The following is a 24,177-nucleotide window of genomic DNA, read 5'->3' on the forward strand; positions in this document are numbered from 1 at the left end:
GTCTAGTCCTTTTCTAGCCTGTATGTCTCAGTGCCAAATAGGTCTCCTGGCCTAGACCAGGCAGGGAAGGGAGAGCTTCAGAATAATTCATTTTCGTTCTCTGAGAAACTAGAGGTTAAATATACAGTGAAGGTGATGTCTAAGTTGTGACATCCTGTAGGTTTTGTGACCTACAAACCAGTGCCTTGTGCATCAATGCATTTGCTATTTGCTGCCCAGTATAAAATTCATCAAGCCAACTTTCAAACTCATGACTCCAGTGAACTAGCTACATTGAATGCTGTGTTACAAAGCCTGTTGTTATTCATTTCATGGCTTAGGAACCAATGCATGCAAACCTGTGCGCAAAAAAGCCTGATTTTTCTTTTAAAAGTATGTGCTGTCAACCAGTGTGAGATGTGACTTTGCTGATTTGTTTTTTTTAAAATGCGTGTTGCCTCTAGTTTCCAGGAAAAGTAGAGTGCCAGGGTGTTTGTAGATCTCCCAGCCATATCAAGTTGGTCTATTTCAGACAGTTGTTTGGGCTCAACTTCTGTGCACTGCTGTTTTTTTCATAGCATTGTTGAGTGTACTTTTGTTAGAAGTCGATTATGGCAGAGGATTTGAAAACTTGCTTCTTTCAGAACCGCTGTACTTAGATATATTTCCCCCCTTGAAAGGTTAATTTATTAGTGGTTAACTTATGAGACATTCATAAATATGGTGCAACTAATCAGGTCAGGCAGCGGACAATGGGAGTGGAAGGCAGAGCTAACATTTCAAGTCAGTGACCTTTCATTATACATTGAAGAAACTGCAGTAACAGGTTTTAAGCAAGTACGAGGGGACAGGATTTCATAGCACCCTTTCACCCTATCGCTGGCCTTGCTTTTTGGTCTGAAAGCGCCAATCCCACACCCAGCTCCTCCTCCTTTCCGGATCTGTACTTGGCTTAAAACCTCTCATCTCTCATTTTGTCCAGTTCTGACGTAAGGTTATTAACCTGACATGTTGGCTATCTTTCTCCATTGGCCAACTAGCTATTGTTTGCATCTGCTTAACTTGTTTTTACATCAGAAACTTTAAAGTGTGGCTTTCCAATTAAACTACTCAGTAGCTATTTTTGCTTGCAGTTTTGTGTCAAGTGATGGTATTTGCTTTTCAATATATTTCACTTTTAAAACCCTGTCAAATGTTTTGCTGGCCATTGATTATTGTGGGTTAGTCACATTCACAAGTGCCTTGACTGTGGGTGATGGGAGCTCTACTTTCATGCATTGAAGACATACCAAAGCTGGATGGCCCCCACTACCAAGGGAGTGCATTTGATGTAAGAACAGAAAGTGCTGGAGAAATTCAGCAGGTCTGGCAACATTTATGGAAAGAGGAAATGACTTAGCCTGCACTATAACGCTTCTTCAGAACTGAATTTAGGTTTGCTCTTTGATTCGAAAGGAGAGTCATATTGAGCTCATAGATGCTGCCAGACTTGGCAAGTTTCTCCAGCACAGTTTGTTTTCATTTCCAATCTCCCACATTGCATTATTTTGCTTTTAAGTTGTTTGCGATAAAATTTGTAAAGGTTGTGCTGGTTGTGAGGCGTTATTACAGCTTTCACCTGTCTCTGGACATTACATAGGACCTTTGGCAAATGGGAATGATCATTTGTTGTAGTCCCTGCTGATGGGAAGCTTGACCTATACGATTCATGCTTTAATTGCCTTGATCTACAGCATCAAACTGGGGTTTAGGGAAAGATTTTTATTGTGCTGCTGCTGAGGTACTATTCCTGCGTGAATGAGTGATCATGTGTCACTGCTAACTGGTGGACAAACATTTCTTGCATTTCAGTGAAAGTGAATGTGCATTTGCCATTTAACAGTATCAGAATCTGCTGAAAGGACACCTCATCCTGAAACTGTAACTGTCTTTTGCCATACCTGTTCAGTATTTCTAGCACTTTGTGTTTATGTAAGACATCACTCGATTCTTACATGTTATAAGAGTCATACGGCACGGAAACAGACCCTTCAGTCCAAGCAGTCCATACCAAACGTATTCCCACACTACACTAGTCCCACCTGCCTGCTTCTGACCCATATCCCTCCGAACCCTTCCTATTCATGTACTTATCCAAATCTCTTTTAAACATTGTAATTGCGTCCACATCCACCATTTCCTCAGGAAGTTCATTCCACATACAAACTACCGTCTGTGTAAAAGATTTGCCCCCATTTTTTTTAAATCTCTCCCCTCTCACCTTAAAAAATGCTCCTTAGTCTTGAAATCCCGCATCATAGGGAAAAGACACCTGCCATTAACCCTATCTATATTCCTCGTCATTTTATAAACTTCTATAAGGTAACCTTTCAACCTCCTCCGCTCCAGTGAAAAAAGTTTCAGCCTATCCAGCCTTTCCTTATAACTCAAACCTTCCATACCTGGCAACATCCTTGTAAATCTCTTCTGAACCCTCTCCAGTTTGATAATATCCTTCCTATAACTGGGCAATCAGAACTGAACACAGTATTCCAGAAGAGGCCTCACCAATGTCTTGTACACCTCAACACTCAAAGGACTGACCAATGAAAGCAAGCGTGCTAAATGCTTTTTTAACCACCCTGTCTATATGTGACGCAAACTTCAAAGAATTTTGTACCTGCACCCCTAGGTCCCTCTGCCTTACAACACTTCCCTAGGCCCTACCATTAATTGTGTAAGTCCTGCCGCTGTTTGTTGTACCAAAATGCAATACTTCACATTTATCCAGATTGAATTCCATCTGCCGTTTTTCAGTCCATTGACACATTTGATCAAGATCCCTCTTCTAATCTTAGAAAACCTTCTTCACTGTCTATTGTGCTACCAGTTTCCCTGTCATCCGCAAACTCACTATTTTCTCTTGGAGCCTTATCACATCAGCAACGACTCATTCATATATCACTTGGAACATATTCGGAAATATTTCAACATTCGGGTGTTTAATTTGTATAAATATGAGCCAATACCAGAAAATAATTTGAATAATGTCGCTCAACAAGTTGATGCAATTCCAGCCATGTACCTGTTTAGATACCTCCAGAAATGTTCGCATATTTGACAGGGGCTGCATTACTGAAATGTCATTGAGTGATTTATTTCAAGTTGTTTAATTGTGTTGTCTTCCAAGTGGTAAAATATACAGTATGTACAATGTGAATACTTAAAGAACGCAGTGGCTTGAACAATTTTTAAATGGTTTATTTGAGGTGAATCTGAGAGCACTGGCCAAACAGTGGTGAGTCTTAACAGCCAGATTCTAAACAAGGCCTCACACCTAAAATGCATTGTCTGACCTGGGATGTCACCTCTGGTATACCAAGGGAACGGATAAAATCTTTAGTTATCTCGGGGCAGTGACTTGAAAGAAATTTGGAAATTTGCATATTAATCCTTTCTTACTGACTAAAGATTTAACAGCCATCTTAGGTTTGTTCAACACAGCATCAGTTCCAAGACCCTTTGATCTTTTGCTTATAAATGCTGTGTCCAATGCCACCTCTCTCACTGACAACTGAAGGAGGAATGAGACTCTGAAAGGTTGTGTCTTCAAATAAGTCCATGTTTTGTTTCTGCCTGTAGGTTTCACAATGGCAGAGCAGTGGTGTCCCCTAGTGGTAGCCCTGAGGACCTGACATGGCAGAGAATCTTGGGTCTCAGTCCCTGTCCTTCTGACATGTCTACCATATGCATATGCTCAAAATGCTTGATTTGTGTCTTAACTTTTTTTTTTAGAAAATATGAAAGAAAGTAAAGCATTAGTTTTGAGCCTGAACTTTACACACTGTTAAATTTGCACTTTCATAAGCACTTTATAAATGGTTACAATTAGTCTCAGACTATGACTCTTTGCTAGCAGTTACAATGACCTTTCTGCCTATTGCAAGCCATAGACAGAAATAGACTGGCCAGATGAGCAGCAAACAATTACAACCAAGCTATAGATGGTCCTTCAGCAACATCAGAGAAAGTACTTCTCCAAAAGAGACATACAGAACTCTGCAATAAAGTCCAGAAAAGCTGGAAATGTTCAGCCAGCCTGGCAGCATCTGTGAGAGTGTCAGTTAATATTTCAGGATGTAACGTTTCATCAGGAGGACTAAGCTGAAATTTGAGACAATTCCTTTAATCCAACAGCAGAAATTGTTTCATGGGAAAATGCAAGCCTATGTACGAATTAGGACCAGGAGAAGGCCATTTGGCCCTTTAAACCTGATATGATTGTGGTATCAAGTGCTGTTTCCTGCCAGTTGCTGATACTCTTTGACTCGCTCATTAATCAAGAATCTCTCTACCTCTGTCCTAAAAATATTCAGTGAGCCCGCCTCCACTGTTCTGTGTAGAACAGTAAGTTCCAGATTCATAACATAAGAACTAGGAGCAGGAATAGGCCGTCCGGCCCCTCGAGCCTGCTCCGACATTCAATAAGATCGTGGCTGATCTTTTCGTGGACTCAGATCCACTTACCCGCGTTCTCTCCATATCCCTTAATTTCTTTATTGTTCAAAAAAAATCTACCTTATCTTTAAAAACGTTTACTGAAGTAGCGTCAACTACTTCACTGGGCAAGGAATTCCATAGATTAACAACCCTCTGGGTGAAGAAGTTCCTTCTCAATTCAGTCCTAAATCTGCTCCCTCTAATCTTGAGGCTATGCCCTCTTGTCCTAGCTTCACTTGCCAGTGGAAACATCCTCTCTACTTCTATCTTATCTATTCCCTTCATAATTTTATATGTTTCTATAAGATCCCCCCTCAATCTTCTGAATTCCAATGAATATAATCCCAGTCTACTCAGTCTCTCCTCATAAGCCAACCCCCTTAACTCTGGAATCAACCCAGTGAACCTCCTTTGCACCCCCTCCAGTGTCAGTACATCCTTTCTCAACTAAGGAGACCAAAACTGCACACAGTACTCCAGGTGTACAGCTGCAACATAACCTCTCTGCTTTTAATCTCAATCCCTTTAGCAATGAAGGACAAAATTCCATTTGCCTTCCTAATTACTTGTTGTAACTGCAGACCTACCTTCTGTGATTCATGCACAAGGACACCCAGGTCCCTCTGCATAGCAGCATGCTGCAACTTTTTTACCATTCAGGTAATAATCCTTTTTACTCTTACTCCTACCAAAATGTATGACTTCACATTTATTTACATTGTATTCCATCTGCCAGACCTTTGCCCACTCACTCAATCTATCTATGTTCCTCTGCAAAGTTTCACAGTCCTCTGCACACTTTGTTCTGCCACTCATCTTAGTGTCGTCTGCAAACTTTGACACCCTACACGTGGTCCCCAACTCCAAATCATCTATATAAATTGTAAATAATTGTGGTCCCAACACCGATCCCTGAGGCACACCACTAGTCACTGACTGCCAGCTAGAATAGCACTCATTTATCCCCATTCTTTGCTTCCTGTTAGTCAACCAATCCTCTATCCATGCTAATACTTTACCCTTAACGCCATGCATCCTTATCTTATGCAGTAGCCTCTTGTGCGGCACCTTGTCAAAGGCCTTTTGGAAATCTAGGTACACCGCATCCACTGGGTCCCCATTGTCCACCTCGCTCGTAATGTCTTCATTCCAAAAGATTTGTCAAGCATGACCTGCCCTTCATGAACCCATGCTGCGTCTGCCCAACGGGACAATTTCTATCAAGATGCCTTGCTATTTCTTCCTTGATAATAGACTCGAGCATCTTCCCCACTGCAGAGGTTAAGCTAACCGGTCTATAATTCCCCATCTTTTGTCTACTTCCCATTTTAAACAGTGGTGTCACATTTGCTGTTTTCCGATCTGCTGGGACTGTCCCAGAGTCCAGTGAATTTTGGAAAATTACCGCCAGTGCACCTGCTATTTCTCCCGTCATCTCTTTTAGTACCCTGGGATGCATTCCATCAGGGCCAGGAGACTTTATCAATCCTTAGCTCCATTAGCTTGCCCAACACTACCTCTTCCGTAATAATGATTGTTTCCAGGTCCTCACCTACCTTCATCTCTTTGTCAATTACTGGCATGTTATTGTGTCCTCCACTGTGAAGACCGATACAAAATACCTGTTCAATTCCTCAGCCATCTTATCATATCCCATAACTAAATTCCCCTTCTCATCCTCCAAAGGGCCAACGTTTACTTTAGCTGCTCTTTTTCGTTTTATATATTTATAGAAACTTTTGCTATCTGTCTTTATATTCTGTGCTAGTTTTTTCTCATGTTTTGTCTTACTTTTCTTTATAGCTCTTTTTGTGGCTTACTGTTGACCTTTTAAAGTTTTCCCAATCTTCTAGTTTCATGCTGTTTTTGGCCACTTTGTATGCCTTCTCTTTCAATTTGATAGCCTCCCTTATTTCTTTAGACACCGATGGCAGATTACCCCTTTTCTTACAGTCCTTCCTTTTCACTGGAATATACTTTTGCTGAGCACTTTGAAAAATTGCTTTGAAAGTCCTCCACTGCTCGTCAACTGTCCCACCATAAAATCTTTGTTTCCAGTCTACTTTAGCCAAGTCCTCCCTCATTCTATTGTAGTTAAGAGGGGGAAAAAAAAATTCCTCCTCATCTCCATCTTTAAATGTGTCCTCTGGTTCTCGTCTCTCCTGCAAGTGGAATCATTCTTTCAGCAACAATCCTCTCTCAAGTCCCCTCAGGGTCTTGTACATATCAGTAAAATCAACTCTTATCCTTCTGAAGACCAACAGACAAAAGTAAACATCGGCAAAGTAGACAAAAGTATTTTTATTTTGTATGTTTTAATCTCAAAGTGCTGCTGATGAGTTAATTTGATAGCCTTGAATATAACTAAGCTGTCTCCTATTAACGGCAAGTCTGTTCTGTTATTTTTCCCATTCAGCTACCTGTGTTTCCGGTTACTTGGTGCAGTATTACCACTCCTAACATTGCCCCAACTTAAACTTGTTCTCATGGGAGAGGTGATGCGACAGTATGGGAACCACGTGGTTTCAGCTCAGGTATGGCCCAACTTTGTTTTGTGGTTTGGAAATTCTACACTGAAGATGTGTTGTACTTTTCATCACCTTAGAATACCCCAAAGCACTTTACAGCTGAATATTTATGGAATGAAATGACTCTTGAAATGTAGGAAATGCAGCATGCGCTTGCATACAGTGAGATCCCTCTCAGCATCTATCCTGCTAAGTCCATTAAGAATCCTACATGTTTCAATGATGGCACCTCTTCTTCTAAAATCCAATGAGTACAAGTCCAACCTACTCAACTTCTGCTTTTGGAAAGTCCCTGCAAACACAGAATCACATAGTGAACCTTCTCTGGACTAACTGCAGTGCTGTCCAAAAGATGTCTTCTTCATGACAGTCTACGTTGGTTCCATGGTCACAATTACTGTTGTATGGGACAAATGCAAACGCAGTTTTGACTAAGGAGTATTGACTATTAAACTAGAGAGGGTTTAGAAGAGATTTACCAGAATCTTGCCGGGTATGGAAGGTTTGAATTATAAACAAAGGCTGGGACTTGTTTCCACTGGAGCATAGGGTGTTGAGAGTTGACCTTAGAGGTTCATAAAATCATGACGGATGTGGGTAGGGTTAATGGTTAGGTGTCTTTTCCCTAGGATGGGGGATTTCAAGACTAGGCAGCATATTTTTAAAGTGAGAGGAGAGAGATTTTAAAATGATGTGAGGCAAATATTTTACACAGGGTGGCATGTGTGTGGAATGAACTTCCTGAGGAAGTGATGGATTTGGGCATAGTTACAATGTTTAAAAGACATCTGGATAAGTACATGAATAGGAAACGTTTGGAGGGGTATGGGTCAGGAGCAGACAGGTGGGACTATGTTCAGCATGGACTGCTTGGACCAAAGGGCCTGTTGGCTTGACTCTATGATGGTTGAAATTCCAGATCTTGAGAAGGGATGTAGCAATTACCTACCATTGTGCACTTAAGCGGTCTGCGGTAGCTTGTGGATATCTGAAGATTGATGCTGAGGGCCAGCATTATTCATTCTGCTAAATCTTCAGAGTTTCAAACAGGTCTAGAGTTTTCTCTTGATGATTGCAAAGCATAACCGGGCGATAGTGTCCCTGAACTAGTAACCCCCAAACTCAGGCTAATGTTTAAAACCTACCATGACACCAGGGGAAGATTTAAATTCAGATAATATAAATCTGAAATTGAAAACTAGCCTCAGTAATGCTGGCCATACAATCATCATAAGGAAGGCATTTTTTGAAGTGTGTATACTTAAAAAAGATTTAACTAAGTTATTTTGTTTGACTGTCAATTTTGAGGACTTTTAACTCCCTCAATAAATAATTTTTCATACTTGGGAGATTGGAACGTGGTGTCAGTATTGTGTGTGGTAACATTTGAGTTTCACGAGCACAGAGTGGGTAAAATGCCCCTTCTATTTTAGTCAATGATAATAAAATGCCATTAATTAGGTGGGAATAACTGGCTCGATTTAATGCATGTCCTCTCTAAATCACAAGCCTACTGTTTGAACCTGTCCAATTTGCCTCTTGCCCATCCATGAAGAATTTACAGAGAGGTGGTAAAGGCACGGCCGTATACCTGATCTAGTAATCTGAACACTCTGGCAATATAGATTCAAATCCCACCCTAGCAGCTGGAAAAAAAATGAATTCAATGTAAAAAAAATAAAATAAAACCTGGAATATAAAGCTAGCATCAGTAATGGTGACCATGACACCACCGTCAATTGTCATAAAAACCCATCTTGTTCATTAATGTCCTTTCACAAAGGAAGCTGTCGTCCTTACTTGGCCTGGCCTACATGTAACTCCATACCCACATTAATGCGCTGGACTGTTAAAATGCCCTCTGAAATGGCTTAGCAAGCCACTCCAATTCATGGGCAGTTAGGGATGAGGGATAAATGCTGGTCCTGTCACCCTGTGGAAGAATAAATAATTAAAAAAAAACACAGGACCACATCATTGCTTGGCCTTCCTACCTGACTATACTGGTTCACTGCCATTTCAGTGCAATTTGAGATGGTCAACCTTGCCAGAATGCCCAAATCCCCAGAATGAATGAAAAAGTGCAGTTCAAAGCTCACAAAGATTAGGAAAAGTACGGAAAGACCAGATGAAACCAGAAATAATGGTTAGACAATGTCGTGAATTTGGGAATGCCTGTACATAAGTGAATGCCTTAAAATTCTAATCAATTTGGGAAGTTGTGTGGTTTTGGAGCTCTGAATTAGTTTGAAGTTGGAGGAATGGCATTGGGTCATTATTTCTCAACAGCTTGGTGGATTTGTTTGGACAATGGGAAATTTCAGAGGACAACTGACTTATAAATGGGGGGAAGTGTATTAGAAAACCTGAAGGGAAATATTTGGAGTTTGGTTGGAGGCCACCACTGCAGCACTTCTTTACAATTTGCAGCAATCCACCCTTTATAATGTATTTCCTTTCTCTTTCCAAGTGGTCCCTGACAACATACAGACTGTGGTATAATTACAGATTCGGTGTAGTGACTTGTGAAGATCTTCAATGACCTTTATAGAAATTAGCATAAAGCAGCTGCCTTTTAACTTCCTTTGTGACTCTCTCACTGAAATGTGCGTTTTTACATTGTCCCTGCAAACACTCACTCTGCCTGTGACCTGCACTAACTGTCAATCCACTGGCCTCTTGTGGCCTGAGATCCGAGTTAGCAAAGCGTCCAGGAAGTAAGTGATGGTAGTCTGGTTGCTGCAGTAGCTGCTGGTTAACCAATGAGATCCTCCTGCTGAAACTGCTTCACCAGTGTGGTTACAGCCTGTGTGGTTGAAGTGTAAAACTGTGAGGAGACAGTTACTTCAATCGACACAGCAGAACAGAGAATGCTTTATTGAGGGCCTCTAGGAGTACACCTTGCATTAGAAGAAACGGCCCCCCTTCCTGTCAGTCTTTACAATGCTGTGGCCGCAAAATAGGGTTCCCTGCACAGCAGGGAGCTGACATGAAATAGACAGGTCATAAAGGCAGTGTGCAATCGGTTTCCTTTTCTTAAAAGTTCAATAAAGAATTTGTTGGCAAGGGTCTGCTTCCCAGAAAATAAAAATAAAAATCTAATACAGTCTTCTTCCTCCTGATGTTGGAATCTCGGAGCAGGGCTTCCCAAAGTGGGAATCCGAGCCCCAAGTAGGACCATGAAATCTGAGGTAGCAATGGCCAAACCCCTCTTTGCTCTAATAAGTTCCTCCCCACTGCTCATTGAAGAACCACAAAAATTTTTAAGCCTTGGAATGAGGTCGCAATGGGGGAAAAGGAATGTTTGGAAAGCACTGATCTAGATTAACTTCTCTGTCCATCAGCTCAAAACCTTCACTGTCTCTGAATTGTCACTCTGTTTATTGGACTTCCAGTAGTGGGTGAGCAAAACTTTGATCCAGTTAGATTTTTAGGAGACCAAAATCATTGCCTTCAGCCTCCACTCCCGTTCGTGAGCCAGTGACTCTCTCCCTGTCTGTGAACCAGCCTGACTGAATCTCGGTGACATAATTGTCCCTTAGATGAGATTTAAAACTGCGCATTTCACGCCATCACTCAGATTTCCCAACTCTACCTCTGTAACACCACCTGAGCTCTTCTGCTGCTAAAACCCTCTTTGCAACTTTGTTGCTGGCGTGATGATCTCTTCCTTTGTGTTGTATACAGTTTATGCTGTAGAAGCCAGCACTTGGTGAACGTTATAGCATTAAGGGAACAGACCCTTCCAAAGGGCTGCCACATTTGACTGTTGGTTTGTTAAATTCAGTTCCACTTAACAATGAGGTGGGGCTATTACAAGTTTTCAATAGACCACTCGAAACCAGGTCAGGAGTGATTGAAGTTTGGTTAGTTTAAATAAAATGACGGTGAGATTGAGGCAGTCTATGGTACAAGAAAGAATTGTTAGGCTTTGCTGCTGAGAAGGTGATTTAAGTCCACTGGGTTGTGGAGCCAGAGTGTCAGAAGCAGTTCTGGAAGTCAGCTAAGTGTTGGAGTTAGTCCTGAGGAAAAGTTATACAAGCAGGGATGATCAGATGAAGCCAAGTGCCATTGATAGTTCAGGGCATGTGCGAATGAGGGTGAAGGAAACCCTCAGCATTATTTGCTTTGTGCAAATAAGCAAGATTAGAACACTCGAGATCCACACACGGTACCAGTTGTCACTGAAAAGCTGGATTTTGGCCTTTGAGTAAGAGCTGAGATGCAGCTTTTAAATTCCCAGGAGAGACTGGGCCCAGGAAAGGAAGCTGTACCTCCATGACATGAACAGTCAAAGCGGCAATCCATGTCAGAGTTTTTCTTGAGGAAGTTTCAAAGCCAGGTGGCCACAGCTGAACAGTTGAAATCACCCATGATGTTTTAACAAGGTTCGGTGACCCACTGTGTTAGTAATGTCTGGAGAATTTGAAAAATCTGTGAGACATATCTTGATCACATTTGCTGTCTGATGTGATCTCTGTCATATTCGACCATAGTCTGTTACATTCATTTGTCTCAGTTAATTTTGGGATTTTAGAGTCTAAGCCATAACTATTTTATACAGTCTAATTTTTTGTGAACAATCTTTGCATGTTTGATTAAGTTTAGTTTGCAGTAATCTTGTTGTTCTTTAGCTAAAGGTAAAACTAAGATAAAACCAGATATAGTCTTAAAATTAACCATGTCATCACCTTGGTAACATTAAAAATTCCTGATGACCAGAGGAGTAGGCCTAAAAAGGAATCTGTGCAGACCTCTATCCTCAATCGGAACCATACGTTTACGTTTGACTATTCCTATAGACTCCTGGCCAGCTTCCCACATTCTATCTTCGATAAACTTTAATACAAAACTCTGCTCATGTCTTTACGCCAAGTCTTAATCACGCATCACCACTGTATTGGTTCATGTTTGTTTGTTCCTGGGCAAGTAATCTGTTTTTGTGTAGTTTTATGCCGACATCCTTGAGTTTGGGTTTAAAGCAGGCTAGTTGAGAAGAAGGCAAGGTCAAGAACTCTCTTCATGCTTGGGCTTATTTTTAACACTGTTTATTACAAAGTAAGACTAAATATTATGATTTATGACATTCAGAGACGTACTAGGCTCTAATCTTAATGTTATGTTAGCGAAAGACTGTTTCATGAACTCCACTACCTAATGTTAGTCAACCCATGCTCGATATGTTTATAAAGTTTACGCAGCTAGTCTTCAAGCTTCTGCCCAGCTCTTGATGTGTGTTTCTTGCTTGTTTTTCTTAATTCTGTGTCCACTGTTCTATTTATGCCCAATGAGGAGCAGCTCCATTGCATCATCACAAGTAACTCTGTTCATGTCCTTTTATTTAAACCCTTCGACGTCTTCACTTCCTCCATTTCTGTAATCTTCTCCAGCTGTACAACCTTCTGCAAAGTCTATACTCCTCAATTTCAGGCTTCTTGAGCATCTTGAGTTTTAATTGCTCCACCTTTGACAACACATCACCAACTTCAAAGCTTTGATCTCTGAAATTCTCTCCTCCTTTTTCCTCCTTTGATTGCTCCATGACATCTCCTTCTTAAACCAAGAAACCAAAAGGTGAGAAGCCAGCCTGAAGACCATTGAAATAGCTGCGTGAACTGCGAGGAAATCCTAGTTTTCAGCGCAGTGCTGTACTGCAGAAGTGGGGCTTACAACGACTTGCTGTCAGTCATTTAAAATTCCTGCTGCTTTGAGCACTCAAATTTTGAGTGGGTAAAGGATGACCTCTGTCCCAAATGCAGCCTCCTAATTGAAGTTTTTCACAACTAACTGTGTATTTGGAGCGCTTGAAAACATGCAAGCCCATACTTCACACGATGCATAAATTGTCGTTTTAAAATTCTGTATTTCCCTCCAGTGAAGTATTGCAGTAAATCTACCCAAAGTGCCCCTCGAAACCACCTTCCAGTCCACTTTGCTGCCTTTGTCACCCACTGACTGTCTTGGTCTCTTTCTCGATGTGCTAACTCTCCCTCTCACTGCATCCTGCTGCTTGCTCACCTCATCCACTGTGCATTTCCCACTGTCCCACTTGTCAATGCACACTTTGTCATTCCTGTTTTGTCCACTCACAATTAGTACACTAATGAGTTGCACCAATCTTGAAAGTTTATAATGATTGCATTTTTCGAACTGTTCAGCATTCCAGCATTGCTCTCTTGCTGTGGTGAGGCTTGTGGGTGCAGCAAGAAATTTTTTAAAAACTTGTCCTTTCAAAGCAACATTCACAACCTCAAGATATCCCAAAGTACTTTGTCACCAATCTAGTATTTTTGAACTGTAGCCGCAGTAGTAATGTGGGAAACAACCAGTGCAATGTTGGTCATGGGATATAGATTGGCTGACAGTGTTGCATACCTTCAGTACCAGTTTAAGTATTGTGTTCATTTTTTGGAGTGGAGCTACTGCTAAGCCAAAGCTAACAAATTGCTTAATGTGAAAAGGAGTGTATCATCTATGGAGGAAAGTAACTAGTGCACAAAGACGTTAATTTCATTTGCAGTCAAGTCTCACCCGACACTGATGGCCAGGTAAACAATCTGGGGCCAAGCATAACAGCCACAGAGAAGGGAGTAAGTTTGAAAAGGAATTTGTTCAGGCCCAGAACATGGATTCTTTGACACTTCTTGCCAGCCCCTAATTGTATAACCATTGCCTTGCTGCTCCTGTATGAGGCAAATACTCACCTATGTAGATGGACTGTTGCTGGTCTCACAATAAAAGCACCCTGGGCTCAACTGGCTGACCTTTTGAATTAAGTGCAGCTCCAGGAAGTCATCTCTATTTTGTGGCTATGTAGCAGCCTATATTAACTGAACTTGTGGTTTATTTTTAACTGCCGACTGTCCTGTAAGCTGCATTACACTTTTCTTCACAACTTTATTTTTTAACTGCACTGAGCTGTTTGAATAGTGTAGTAGAGTACTTACAAAGCAATTTCAGAGTTCTGTGGTTCTGTTGGATAGAAGAAATTTTTTTTTTAGAAAATAGGGCCCCAGAGTTGACAAACTCCCTCAGTTTAAGACCTGAAGTCTTCAATTTCTTTTCCAATCACCCAAAGGTTCAGCTGCGCAGACCCGCCCAAAGAAATGGTTCCAATTTCTGCTGTGGTCTGTAGGTGGAATGGAGTGTATTAGTGAGCAAAGCAGCTCTGCAGTAATACGTCCCACGTGGTTTTTCAAAGAATCATCGTAGAATCCCTACAGTGTGGAAACAGGCCGTTTGGCCCATCAAGTCCACACCAACCTTCTGAAGAGCATCCCACACAATCCCTGTAACCCTGCATTTCCCATGGCCAATCCACCTAACTTGCACATCTTTGGACTGTGGGAGGAAACCGGAGCACCTGGAGGAAATGCACGCAGACACGAGGAGGGTATGCAAACTCCACACCCAGATCCCTGGCACAGTGGGGCAACAGTGCTAACCACTGAGCCACCATACTGCCCTCTTCAGTTCTTTTAAAAATAAACTATCTACCTCTGCCATGCCAGATTACTCACCTGACGTTCCAACATAGGTGTACTGAGATTTTGTCCAATTAATTATTGGAGTGTCCAAAATCTTTGTCATCAGGCTGCACCACAACTTTATTCCCCTGGCCACCATCTGACCCTAACTCAGCCTGATCTTCCAAACTGACCCTGGGCTAAGCTTCTGACCACACATCCTTGTTATCATTAAGCTGGTCCACTTTTACATATGTACTATTAGCTGGAGCCATTGATCCCAACCTCAGTCACCATGTCCAACACATCCTCCTAATATCATATTCTGTGGCTCACGGTTGATTTTTTTTCTGATTTATGCTGCTGTCTTGGGACATATTTCTACTTTAAAAGTGGCTCTATAGGTGGGTCATCTCAGATGTGTCCATGTTTTTTCCTCTGGAATGTAATGCAGCATTGTTCCAAATGGGCCTGTGGTTGGGGATCAGATCATTAACTACAACATTTCTCTCTCAGCTGCCAGACAGGTTCAAGTTTGCACCAGAAATGGAGACCTACGTTGACTCCTTTCTTGAAAGCACCCAGGATGCTGAGAAGCAGTTCACAGTAATTACCAAGTTCTCGTGCCTCACTAACCAGGGTTACCCTGTGATTCCCAGCTATTGGAAAGTGATCCGTCACTTACAGCCCTCAGTTTTATTGAACTATGTCAAATGGCTGAAAAATATGTTCATCAATCCAGACCTTGAAGCCTGCTTGGATTTCAGCACCAAACGACAGAAGGAGGACAAACAACGACCTGGCCTGTAAGTGATTGATTTTGTCATGTGTAGCGAAATACAGTGAAAAGCTTTGTTTACAGCAGTACAGGCAGATCACAGCAAGCAAAGGATGTACAGATCAAAAAGACTTCAAGGCATTGCAGGTTACAGTATTGAGGCTAGAGTCCGTTCAACAGTCTGATAGCGGTCGGAAAGAAGCTGTTCCTCAATCTGCCCGTGCGTGTGTTCAGGCTTCTGTATCTTCTGCCTGACGGAAGAGTTTGTAGGAGGTCGATACCGGGGTGTGATGGGTCTTTGATGTTGGTCACCTTTCCGTGGCAGTGAGCCCCGTGTAAATAGAGTCCATGGATGGAAGGTTGGCTTCCATGATGGTCTGGGCTGTCCACACCACCTTCTGTAGTTTCTTTCTGTCAGGCAGAGCAGTTTCCGTACCAGGCCGTCATGCACCCGGACAGTATGCTTTCAGTGGTGCATCTGTAGAAGTTGGTGAGGGACCCTATGGACATGTCAAATTTCCTGAGCCGCCTGAGGAAGAAGAGGCATCGTTGTACCTTCTTGGCTGTCGCAATTACGTGGGATGTCCAGGACAGGTCGTTGGTTATCGTCATTCTGAGGAACTTGACCCTCTTCACTCTCTCAGCCTCAGTTCCGTTGATGTAGATGAGGGTATGTTCACTGGACTTCCCCATAATACCACATTTAAACAGGAGATGCCACTAGATGACTAGGGAGCCAAGCTTGCTACTGGCATGAAGGCCTGTGACTGTCTCAGCTTGGATCATTCAAGAGGGATCATTCTCTCCTCCAGCCGTTCACATCGCTGAGATAACACACTCGTCTAACTCTGGCCGTTTCACCGTAACCAGGTTAAGCCGCACTGTCAGTTACTGGTCCCAAACAGGGTGACCAGCTCTCAGTTAAGAAAATAAGAAACAGCTTGGTCAGGCCATGGGAGGCTGGGGTGTAGGGGATGGGATTGTTGTTGAGACCGCAGGATTAAACCATTCATGAGTGCATTCTGCATGTGCATGAATATCAAAGATCAATTGAGGAGAGTCAGCTGAAGTGATGTGGCAGTTGTGCCGTCAACATAAAGTCATCTAAAACCAAATAAGTCCTTTGTATATCTGATCAATTCAAATTTCAGACTCCCTGTAATATGTACCTATGTTCAAACTGATGAAAGATGCAGAAAAATCAGATTGGAGGAGTCAGAGTTCCTAATTGAGATCAAATTTTATTGAGTGTCTGGTTCAAAAGTAAGAAACCATCCCACCCCCCAGATTGTAAGATGGTAGATAAAATCAAAGCCAGTTAATTAACCTGGCCCCAAGCTCCCAAATACCAATCCTATAATTTACCACCTCTCTCCACTGTTCCTTGCTTTCCTCCATTAAGGCAGGATGTCCCAATGTGCGGTTCAGGAGCCCAAGGCACACAGCCTTCCCCTCCCCCCCCCACCCACCCCCCCCTCCCACTTGGGGGTTGAGACAGATTTCAAGTCCCAAAATAAGGTCATGGGGGTAACAAAAACAGAAATTGCTGGAAAAGCTCAGCAAGTCTGGCAGCATCTGTGGAGAGAAATCAGGGTTAACGTATCCCATAAGACGATGGAGGCCGAGTTGTCTATATTTAACAAAGAAATTCATTTTGCAATACTGAAGGCATCAAGGGGTATGGGGAGAACTCAAAAGTGTGACATTGAAAGTGGGTGTTCATATTAACAATAATCATACTGACTGAAAGGAGCAGACTTGATCAGCTGAATGGCCTGCTGCTATTCCTGTTTTCTGCATTGCTAAAGAGGGGTATGGCACATCAGATGCCCCTTTACATCTCTGCCAATTATCTTTGCTATAATTTCAAAATGGGTGGTGAAAACAAAATGGCCAGCTGGTGCCTTTTTTGCCCCCTTGCAGGCCTTGGAACCTACTGTAGTTAATCGTAAATGAACAGCATGGATTTTAAAGCTTAGGAAGGTGTATGTATAAGAGAGGCTTGAAGATGCAATGAACAGCGTGGTTGAATGATTATCTTCCACTGGAGTTTAGAAATTAGAGAGGGGACTTCATCGAAACTTAACATTCTGACAGGGCTGGCAGTTTGGATACAGGGATGATTTTCCTCTGGCTGGGGTTCAAAACAAGGCGTCATAGTTTTCAAGATATTTGATAAGCTATTTTGGACTGAATGAGAAATTTCTTCACTAAATGGTGAGCCTGTAGAATTCTCTACCTCAGAAGGACGCAGAGATGAGGTCAAAAAATGATCTCTAGATGCTGAAGGAGTCGAGGGGAGTGGGGAGAGCACAAGAGTATGGCATTGAGATAGAGGATCACCCGTGATTATGTTGAAATATGGAGTGGGCTTGACAGACCTATTTCTCATTCCTATTTTCCACGTATCCGTGGTTCCTCCCCCACTCCCATGACGGATTGCAGTTGGGCCTGTTGGCTATCTTTCTGAGCTGTAAAAATGCTTTGGTATGTCATGCTGAAACTGCTCGAATTGACTCTCTCTGATATTTTACAGAATGCAACACTCGGTGACAAGGCTGCGAATGTGGATTGTTGCACGGCTCACCTCAATTGTGGATAATAATCAAGTGAAGAAAGAGGAAGACCTGGTTATGGACATTACCAGGTCAGAAGGGAAAGCATGAGGCTGTACATAATGTAGCTTCTCAGGACTTGCTACAATAAATTTTACCACCTCAATTTCAACTTACTCATTTCTGAGAGATCATAGTGACTATGAATATGGCCGGGGCAGCAGGTCAAGTGCCAAGTTGATCTGATATCCTGTATCTGAGCTGTTCCGTGTTCTCTCTTATTTGGTGAGGGAGAGGTGACTGGACCTACATCTAGGCTGCTTCCCAGTTGATGAGATGCAAACCTTTCTTTTACTGAACTGTGAAGGTATTTGTCATCATGGATTTAGGTCTCAGCAGTTATCATGGCTAGGGCACAAAGCTAACTATGTGCAAAGACCATTTTCACCAACAAAATACCTGGAGAAAAGGCCGTGCTGCTGCTAAGTTTACTTGGTAGCAGTTGCCTCCGGCGTTGATATTCATAGTGCTCAGGGATGGGAGTGACTATATTACCCCAGGGGTTTACAGAAACTGTTTTCCTTCCTTACCTGGGGATAGGGTTCTTTGCCATTTCAGTGCTGTTCGCTCTCTCATTGTGAACTTCAGGAGGGGCATAATCTTTCTTCTGTGTTTTCTCCCACTCATCTGTGCATTTTTGTTTATTTGCCATTCCTTTGTGTATATGCCCTAGTTTGCGCAGTCTGTTTCTCTTGCCTTTGTGCCATTTCAGAGGGATATGGGACAAATGCAAGCAAGTGGGGCTAGTTTACTTTGGGAAATTTGGTCAGCATGGACAAGTTGGACTGAAGGGTCTCTTTCCATGATTCTATGTTTCAAGCTAAACTAATACCTTTCCATCTTTTTGGATCCAGATTCATTTTCTTCCACACCTTCTTTGTGACTGAACAGCAAACACCTGATATCCCAGAGACTGAGGCGACACTGACCATTCCTCTAAACCCAACCACCCGGAATGCGATTGCAAATTCTTTCTTTGGGTAAGCTTTTAGAGACTTTGCTTTTGCACTTTGCGTCCAAAAAATACAGCCTTTATCTTTGTATTTCTGGATTTCCAGAGAGTTTAAAATTAATAAAACTTAGGAGGAGATTACTTTTCACCTCTTCCTCCACATCATTGATGGCACATTGTTTAATATCCACGGTGACACATACTGCATAATCAAGATGTGTATGTTTTTGATGTCCCCAGTCTGTTGAACCATCTGAATTCCCTACCTCCACTGGGCAACTCCACTGAATCAGTTGGCCAGAATGAAAAACGCATGCTGGGATTTACAGCAGAGGGAAAAATGTGGATCTACTCTGTGGTTTGTTACGCTGATTCCCTGCTGTCAAAGAAGGACTCCATCAGACTTGTCCAACCCTTTACGCAAGAGCAGAGAGAGGCCTGGGACCGGTATGTAACCCAAACCTAATTAGTGTCACTGTAGGAAGCCTTTTATGTGGGCCTATCAGTCTGCCTTTTAGTACAATTATTCCTGAATACTATCTTAAGCATCTGCCCTGGATGTATAATCCTTCAAAGTAGTAAAACTCTGCCAATAATGCACAATCCGGTGCCTGGATTATTCATAGGTAGGAATGCTACTTGCGCAGTTAAAGTAATCATTTATTTCCTTACTGTTAGTAGGAACTTGCTGTGCACAAAATTGACTGCATTCCCTGCATTGCCCTAGCTGTGTACCCTATTAAAAAAATTTAATGGGTTGTAAAGCACTTTGGTCTCCTGAAGTGTTTTTTAAATGCAAGTTTTTTTTTAATATTTCCGTTTACAACAGAATGTACTAGGTATCTCCTGTATGATGCGGCTTATCACCCTATTAATATTTGTCTCTGACGGTTCTTGATGTGTTACATTTGTAGCTTGGTCAAACAGGAACTGTACACAAACCTGGCAGCCATTAAGCATAACAAGTTCTTTAAAAAATAGCAAAAAATGTAATAAATGACTTTTCAATTGTTTCTGGTGAATTTGATTGAGGGATGCACATTAATGAGACTAAGGAGAACTCCCCTATCCCGTTATTATGCTCTTTGTGACCTTTTGTCCCCAGTTGAAAGGGCAGACCAAAGGATGGTGCTTCTGACCTGGCAGCAATGCCTCAGTCCTGCAGTGGAGTGCCAATCTTGATTACGTGATGATGTAATCTGAAGTCAGAGGGAGATAGCTTCTCTCTTACACAGTCTGAGCATGGCAGATATAGAGAAGGGAAGCTCCAGCATAGGCAAGTATAATAAATAAAACTGTAGGTTCAGGGAGAGGAAGATGCTGAAGCCGAACTTTACCAATGTGATCAAATCCTGGAATGGCTTTCTCCAAGATTGAAGGCTGGAGGGAAGACTATCTGCCTTCAGAAAATAATTAAATACAAATGTTACCTGGTCTGTGAGAAAATGGTATGGATAAGTTATCTAGAACAGGTGTGCTATCATTTTGGGTATCCTTGAGGTGTTTGAGCATTTGTAAAATCTATATTTGCTCCTATCTTAAGTTAGCGTTTAATTAATTTGTGAAGGAAGGTGCCTGGGGTCACAGTCTAATAAATGCTTTGCCACTTTTGGAAAGCCAAGGATCAGACAAATAAGCCAATGTAAGGTTCTCTTGTTCAATTTCACCTTCCTCCCTGCTATAGGAAAGATGTTGTTAAACTTGAAAGGGTCCGTAAAGATTTTTAACAAATGTTGCCAAGGTTGGAGGGTTTCAGCTATTGGGAGAGGCTCAATAGGCTGGGGCTATTTCCCCTGGGACGTTGAAGATTGCCAGTGGAGCTGGTACAATTATGACATTTAAAAGGCTTCTGGATGAGTACATGAATAGGAAAGGTTTAGAGGGATAAGGGCCAAATGCTGACAAATGGGACTAGATTAATTTAGGATATCTGGTCGGCATGGACATGTTGGACCGAAGGGTCTGTTTCCATGCAGTACAACCCTATGACTATACTGGGTGTGCTACTGTTGGATGTAGATAGCTGCAAGGTGGAAAATACTCTTGAATGTGGGAATTAAAGATAGTACAAATGATTTTTTTTCTCTTTACTCATTCATGGGACAGCGGGTTTTGCTGGCATTTGTTGCTTGCTCCTAATTGCCCTTGATCTGGGTGGCTTACCATTTCAGAGGGCAGGCAATCACATTGCTAGGGGTTTCAAGTTGCATGTAGTCAGCCTGGATGACAAAGGCAGGTTTTCTTGCCCAAAGGATGTTAGCAAACCAGATAAAGCAAAGAATTGTGGATGCTGAACATCTGAAACCAGAACAGAAGTTGCTGGAAAAACTCAGCAGGTCTGGCAGCATCTTGGGAGAGAGAAGCAGAGTTAACATTTAGAATCCAATGATCCTTTCGAAGAAGATGCTACCAGATGTGCTGAGTTTCTTCAGCAATTTCTGTTGTTAGTGAACCAGATTGATTGTTGTTTAAAAAAAAAATTGTCATCATGGTCACTGTTATGGAAACTTGTTACATATTCCAGTTTTATGAATAGACTTTAAATTCCACTGGTGTTTGTGATGGGATTTGAACCCATTTCCTCAGAGCATTAACTTCAGCCTCTGCATTAGTAGTCCAGTGATTTTAACACTACACCACCAAGAGACAGCTCAATCATAATTCCGTTCTTTTCCCCCCTGTTCCTCAGGAGCTAGAGCTGGCTGGATTATCTCATATTTTGTGTATTATTCTGGGTAGCTATCTTTGGTTGGACTGGTTAATGGTTCACTATCCAGCTGCCACTACAACTATATCCTGTTAAAATCAACCAGAAATGTTCACATAGCCAATTTTTCTTATATAATCAAAATCAGGATGTAACAAAATAGATCTGTGCCATGTATACTAAAATTAGAGCATTCCTTGTGCTAAGTTGACCCATGTTTGTCACTGAATGCATTGAAGCGGTCACTGCATGTGCTCACGAGTTACTTGTTCATTCACAGAATGCTCCAGTCTGTCAAAGGTCTGCAGAAAAATTCAAAGAAATCAGAGCAGTTGGAGATTTCAGCCTTTCAGTTGCTGTTCCTGCTCGTTGGCATTCATCTCTTCAAGGTACTTCTAGGTCACTCTCACTATCCCAAAGGTTTCTTTAATGCAGTATAAACCTTTCAGCCGTATTACATCAGCCCAGCATCTGGGAAGCCGGGACTGGTAAAACAGTGCAATTTAAATGCGAGCATCTTATACGATTTGGTATCTTTTAAGAACAGGATAATGTACAGTGTCTGGAAAAATTTCTCATCCTGATGAGTTCAAATCATCTTTTGTCTGAAGTCTGCAGAAAGTGATGAACCACGTGGTCTTCTGTTAACTTCCTTCCTTTCCTGAAAGCATCAACACAATGTGGACAGAAGGAGGTCAGCACTGTGACTCTCCCCTGGTACTACCCACCAGGAGTCTTCTTCACAGAACTACTTTGTGCTTCAGATATGAGGGCCACTGGCAAGGCTGGTATTTATTATTCATCTCTAAATTAGCCTGAGGAGACACTGACTAGCTAGGCCACTTGCTAGTTGATCACATTCATGTCGACAAGGATAGCAGGTTTCCTTCCTTGTAAATAGATTGGCAAACTCCATAGAGGCAAAGTTAGAATCTTGAGTACCTGCGAAAGATTGGCAAGCAGTGCAATTTTATCTTCTGAGAATTTTATTTATTAAGTATGTTAAACTAGACAGTTCATTGATTGTCAAGTGGCAGCCATCTCATTTGCTGAGTTTAAGGTAATTAGTCTGCCACTTGGCCTTTTGATAAGGAAACAGTAGATCAGCATTCATACCACAGCTTCTGTTAGTACCCCAGCACCCTTGGGGACATAGTTCATTCTACAATTGGCTGAATTCCAACTGAGTCTCCATGCAGATTCTCAATCCACCCCACCCTAGAGACACCAGTCTTATCATTGAGCAACCCTCCCTCTGGCTTTATGAAAGCACATTCTCAAAATCTTCCAACTTGCTGGCTGATGGGCCTCAACATTAAGTTAAACTTCATTGCTACTAAGGGTGGCATCAGGAGATGAGAAGAAGGGAATTGAAACCTATTACTCCCTTTGCAGCTTGATTTTGTAGCCAACAGCTATAAATGATCCTGTGACAAACACACATACTTTGAAATGATGTGTAGAATGAGTGAATGTATTGTTCCAGTGTATCGAGGAGTCTCTTCAACAATAGTACCTCACATTTATATTGTCAGACAGTCTGCTAAATGTTTCACTAGTTTCCTGCCACAGAAGCTCCACTGCTGCCATCTGGGATTGAGCTAACTGTTATGCTGTTGACTGGTAAATGTGTTGAGAATCCCAAATTACCAGGAATATTCCAGGTGGCAGGTACATTTTCATCATCTAGATATTGTCTGATCCAGAACACCTTTTCTTGGCATTTGTCATTATTTTTGTTACCCCTCTCCACTCCCTGCCATGTGCAAAAAAAGCTGAACCATACAGCTTGCCCTTCATCATGGATGGCCACATGCTGCAGTTAAAACATTCAACAGGGAATTAAATCGATTCCTGTTCCTTTAGTGAGTGGCTTTAAAGCAGTATTGAAGGTGAGGCATGATCTCTTTGGATTGTGACAGAACTCCTGACTAAGCAGGAATTTTGTAATTGTAGCTTTTTTGTTCCAGTGCCTATGCTCATTGATCTCATCACTGGATGTTTGCTCTGCATCTGTTGAATTTAAAGATGTGTAAGCAACTTTAACAAACCCTGCAGGAAGGGCAACCATTAAGAAAATGGTGGCAAATCTCAAGTGTTGAGAGTAAATGTAGCACCTTGCCAATACTGCTGTTTTCCCAAGCTGTCTTGAGCTCTTCTGTCTTTTTCTGTTTAGAATGGTGACGATTCTGTGGCCCTATTGAGTGACCTGCACACATGTCTGCAGAAAGCATCGGAGAAGAAAAGGAAAAGGCAGTCCAAGTCCGCAATGGGTCAGTACCACCCCCTTCAACGTAGGTTGTGTGTGTTTCATTATTGCAACCCTCCAACATTCTGAAGATGGTACAATATGGTTATGTGTGGCCCAACTGTGTAACAGCGGGGTGAAACCCAATGCCTCTCAGCAATTTCAAAGGGTGCAAATGTGGAAATCATTGCCTTGTGGAATGTTTTGAAATGGATAACTTTGGTATTTTAAATAGGAGCCTTGAGGCAGAATTGAAGGAGAGTGGAATTGAGAGAGAATGATGCTGGATGGGAGTGGGCTTGTATGGGGTATATGCACCAACAAACAGTTTGAAAGGTCTTTTTCAGTGCTGCTAATTTCCTAATTCCAGGACAGACAGAATTCCCTCGCCTGTATCATATCTATTAACCATCATTTGCTGCCAG

At 42.0% G+C, this 24,177-nt stretch overlaps 1 protein-coding gene across 1 annotated transcript in view; it reads left to right on the forward strand.

Moving 5' to 3' along the window:
- Positions 1-24,177, forward strand: part of mybbp1a (MYB binding protein (P160) 1a) — an 89,539-nt gene that overhangs the window by 21,694 nt on the left and 43,668 nt on the right. The window contains exons 8-14 of the mRNA XM_048612397.1: positions 6,875-6,992; positions 14,969-15,258; positions 17,767-17,877; positions 18,700-18,825; positions 19,038-19,244; positions 21,785-21,893; positions 23,681-23,777. Coding sequence (XP_048468354.1) covers positions 6,875-6,992; positions 14,969-15,258; positions 17,767-17,877; positions 18,700-18,825; positions 19,038-19,244; positions 21,785-21,893; positions 23,681-23,777 — 1,058 coding nt within the window. The remainder of the gene's footprint in view (positions 1-6,874; positions 6,993-14,968; positions 15,259-17,766; positions 17,878-18,699; positions 18,826-19,037; positions 19,245-21,784; positions 21,894-23,680; positions 23,778-24,177) is intronic.

The sequence above is a fragment of the Rhincodon typus genome, chromosome 26 (genome assembly GCF_021869965.1).
Source record: "Rhincodon typus isolate 14 chromosome 26, sRhiTyp1.1, whole genome shotgun sequence".
Lineage (NCBI taxonomy): Eukaryota > Metazoa > Chordata > Chondrichthyes > Orectolobiformes > Rhincodontidae > Rhincodon > Rhincodon typus.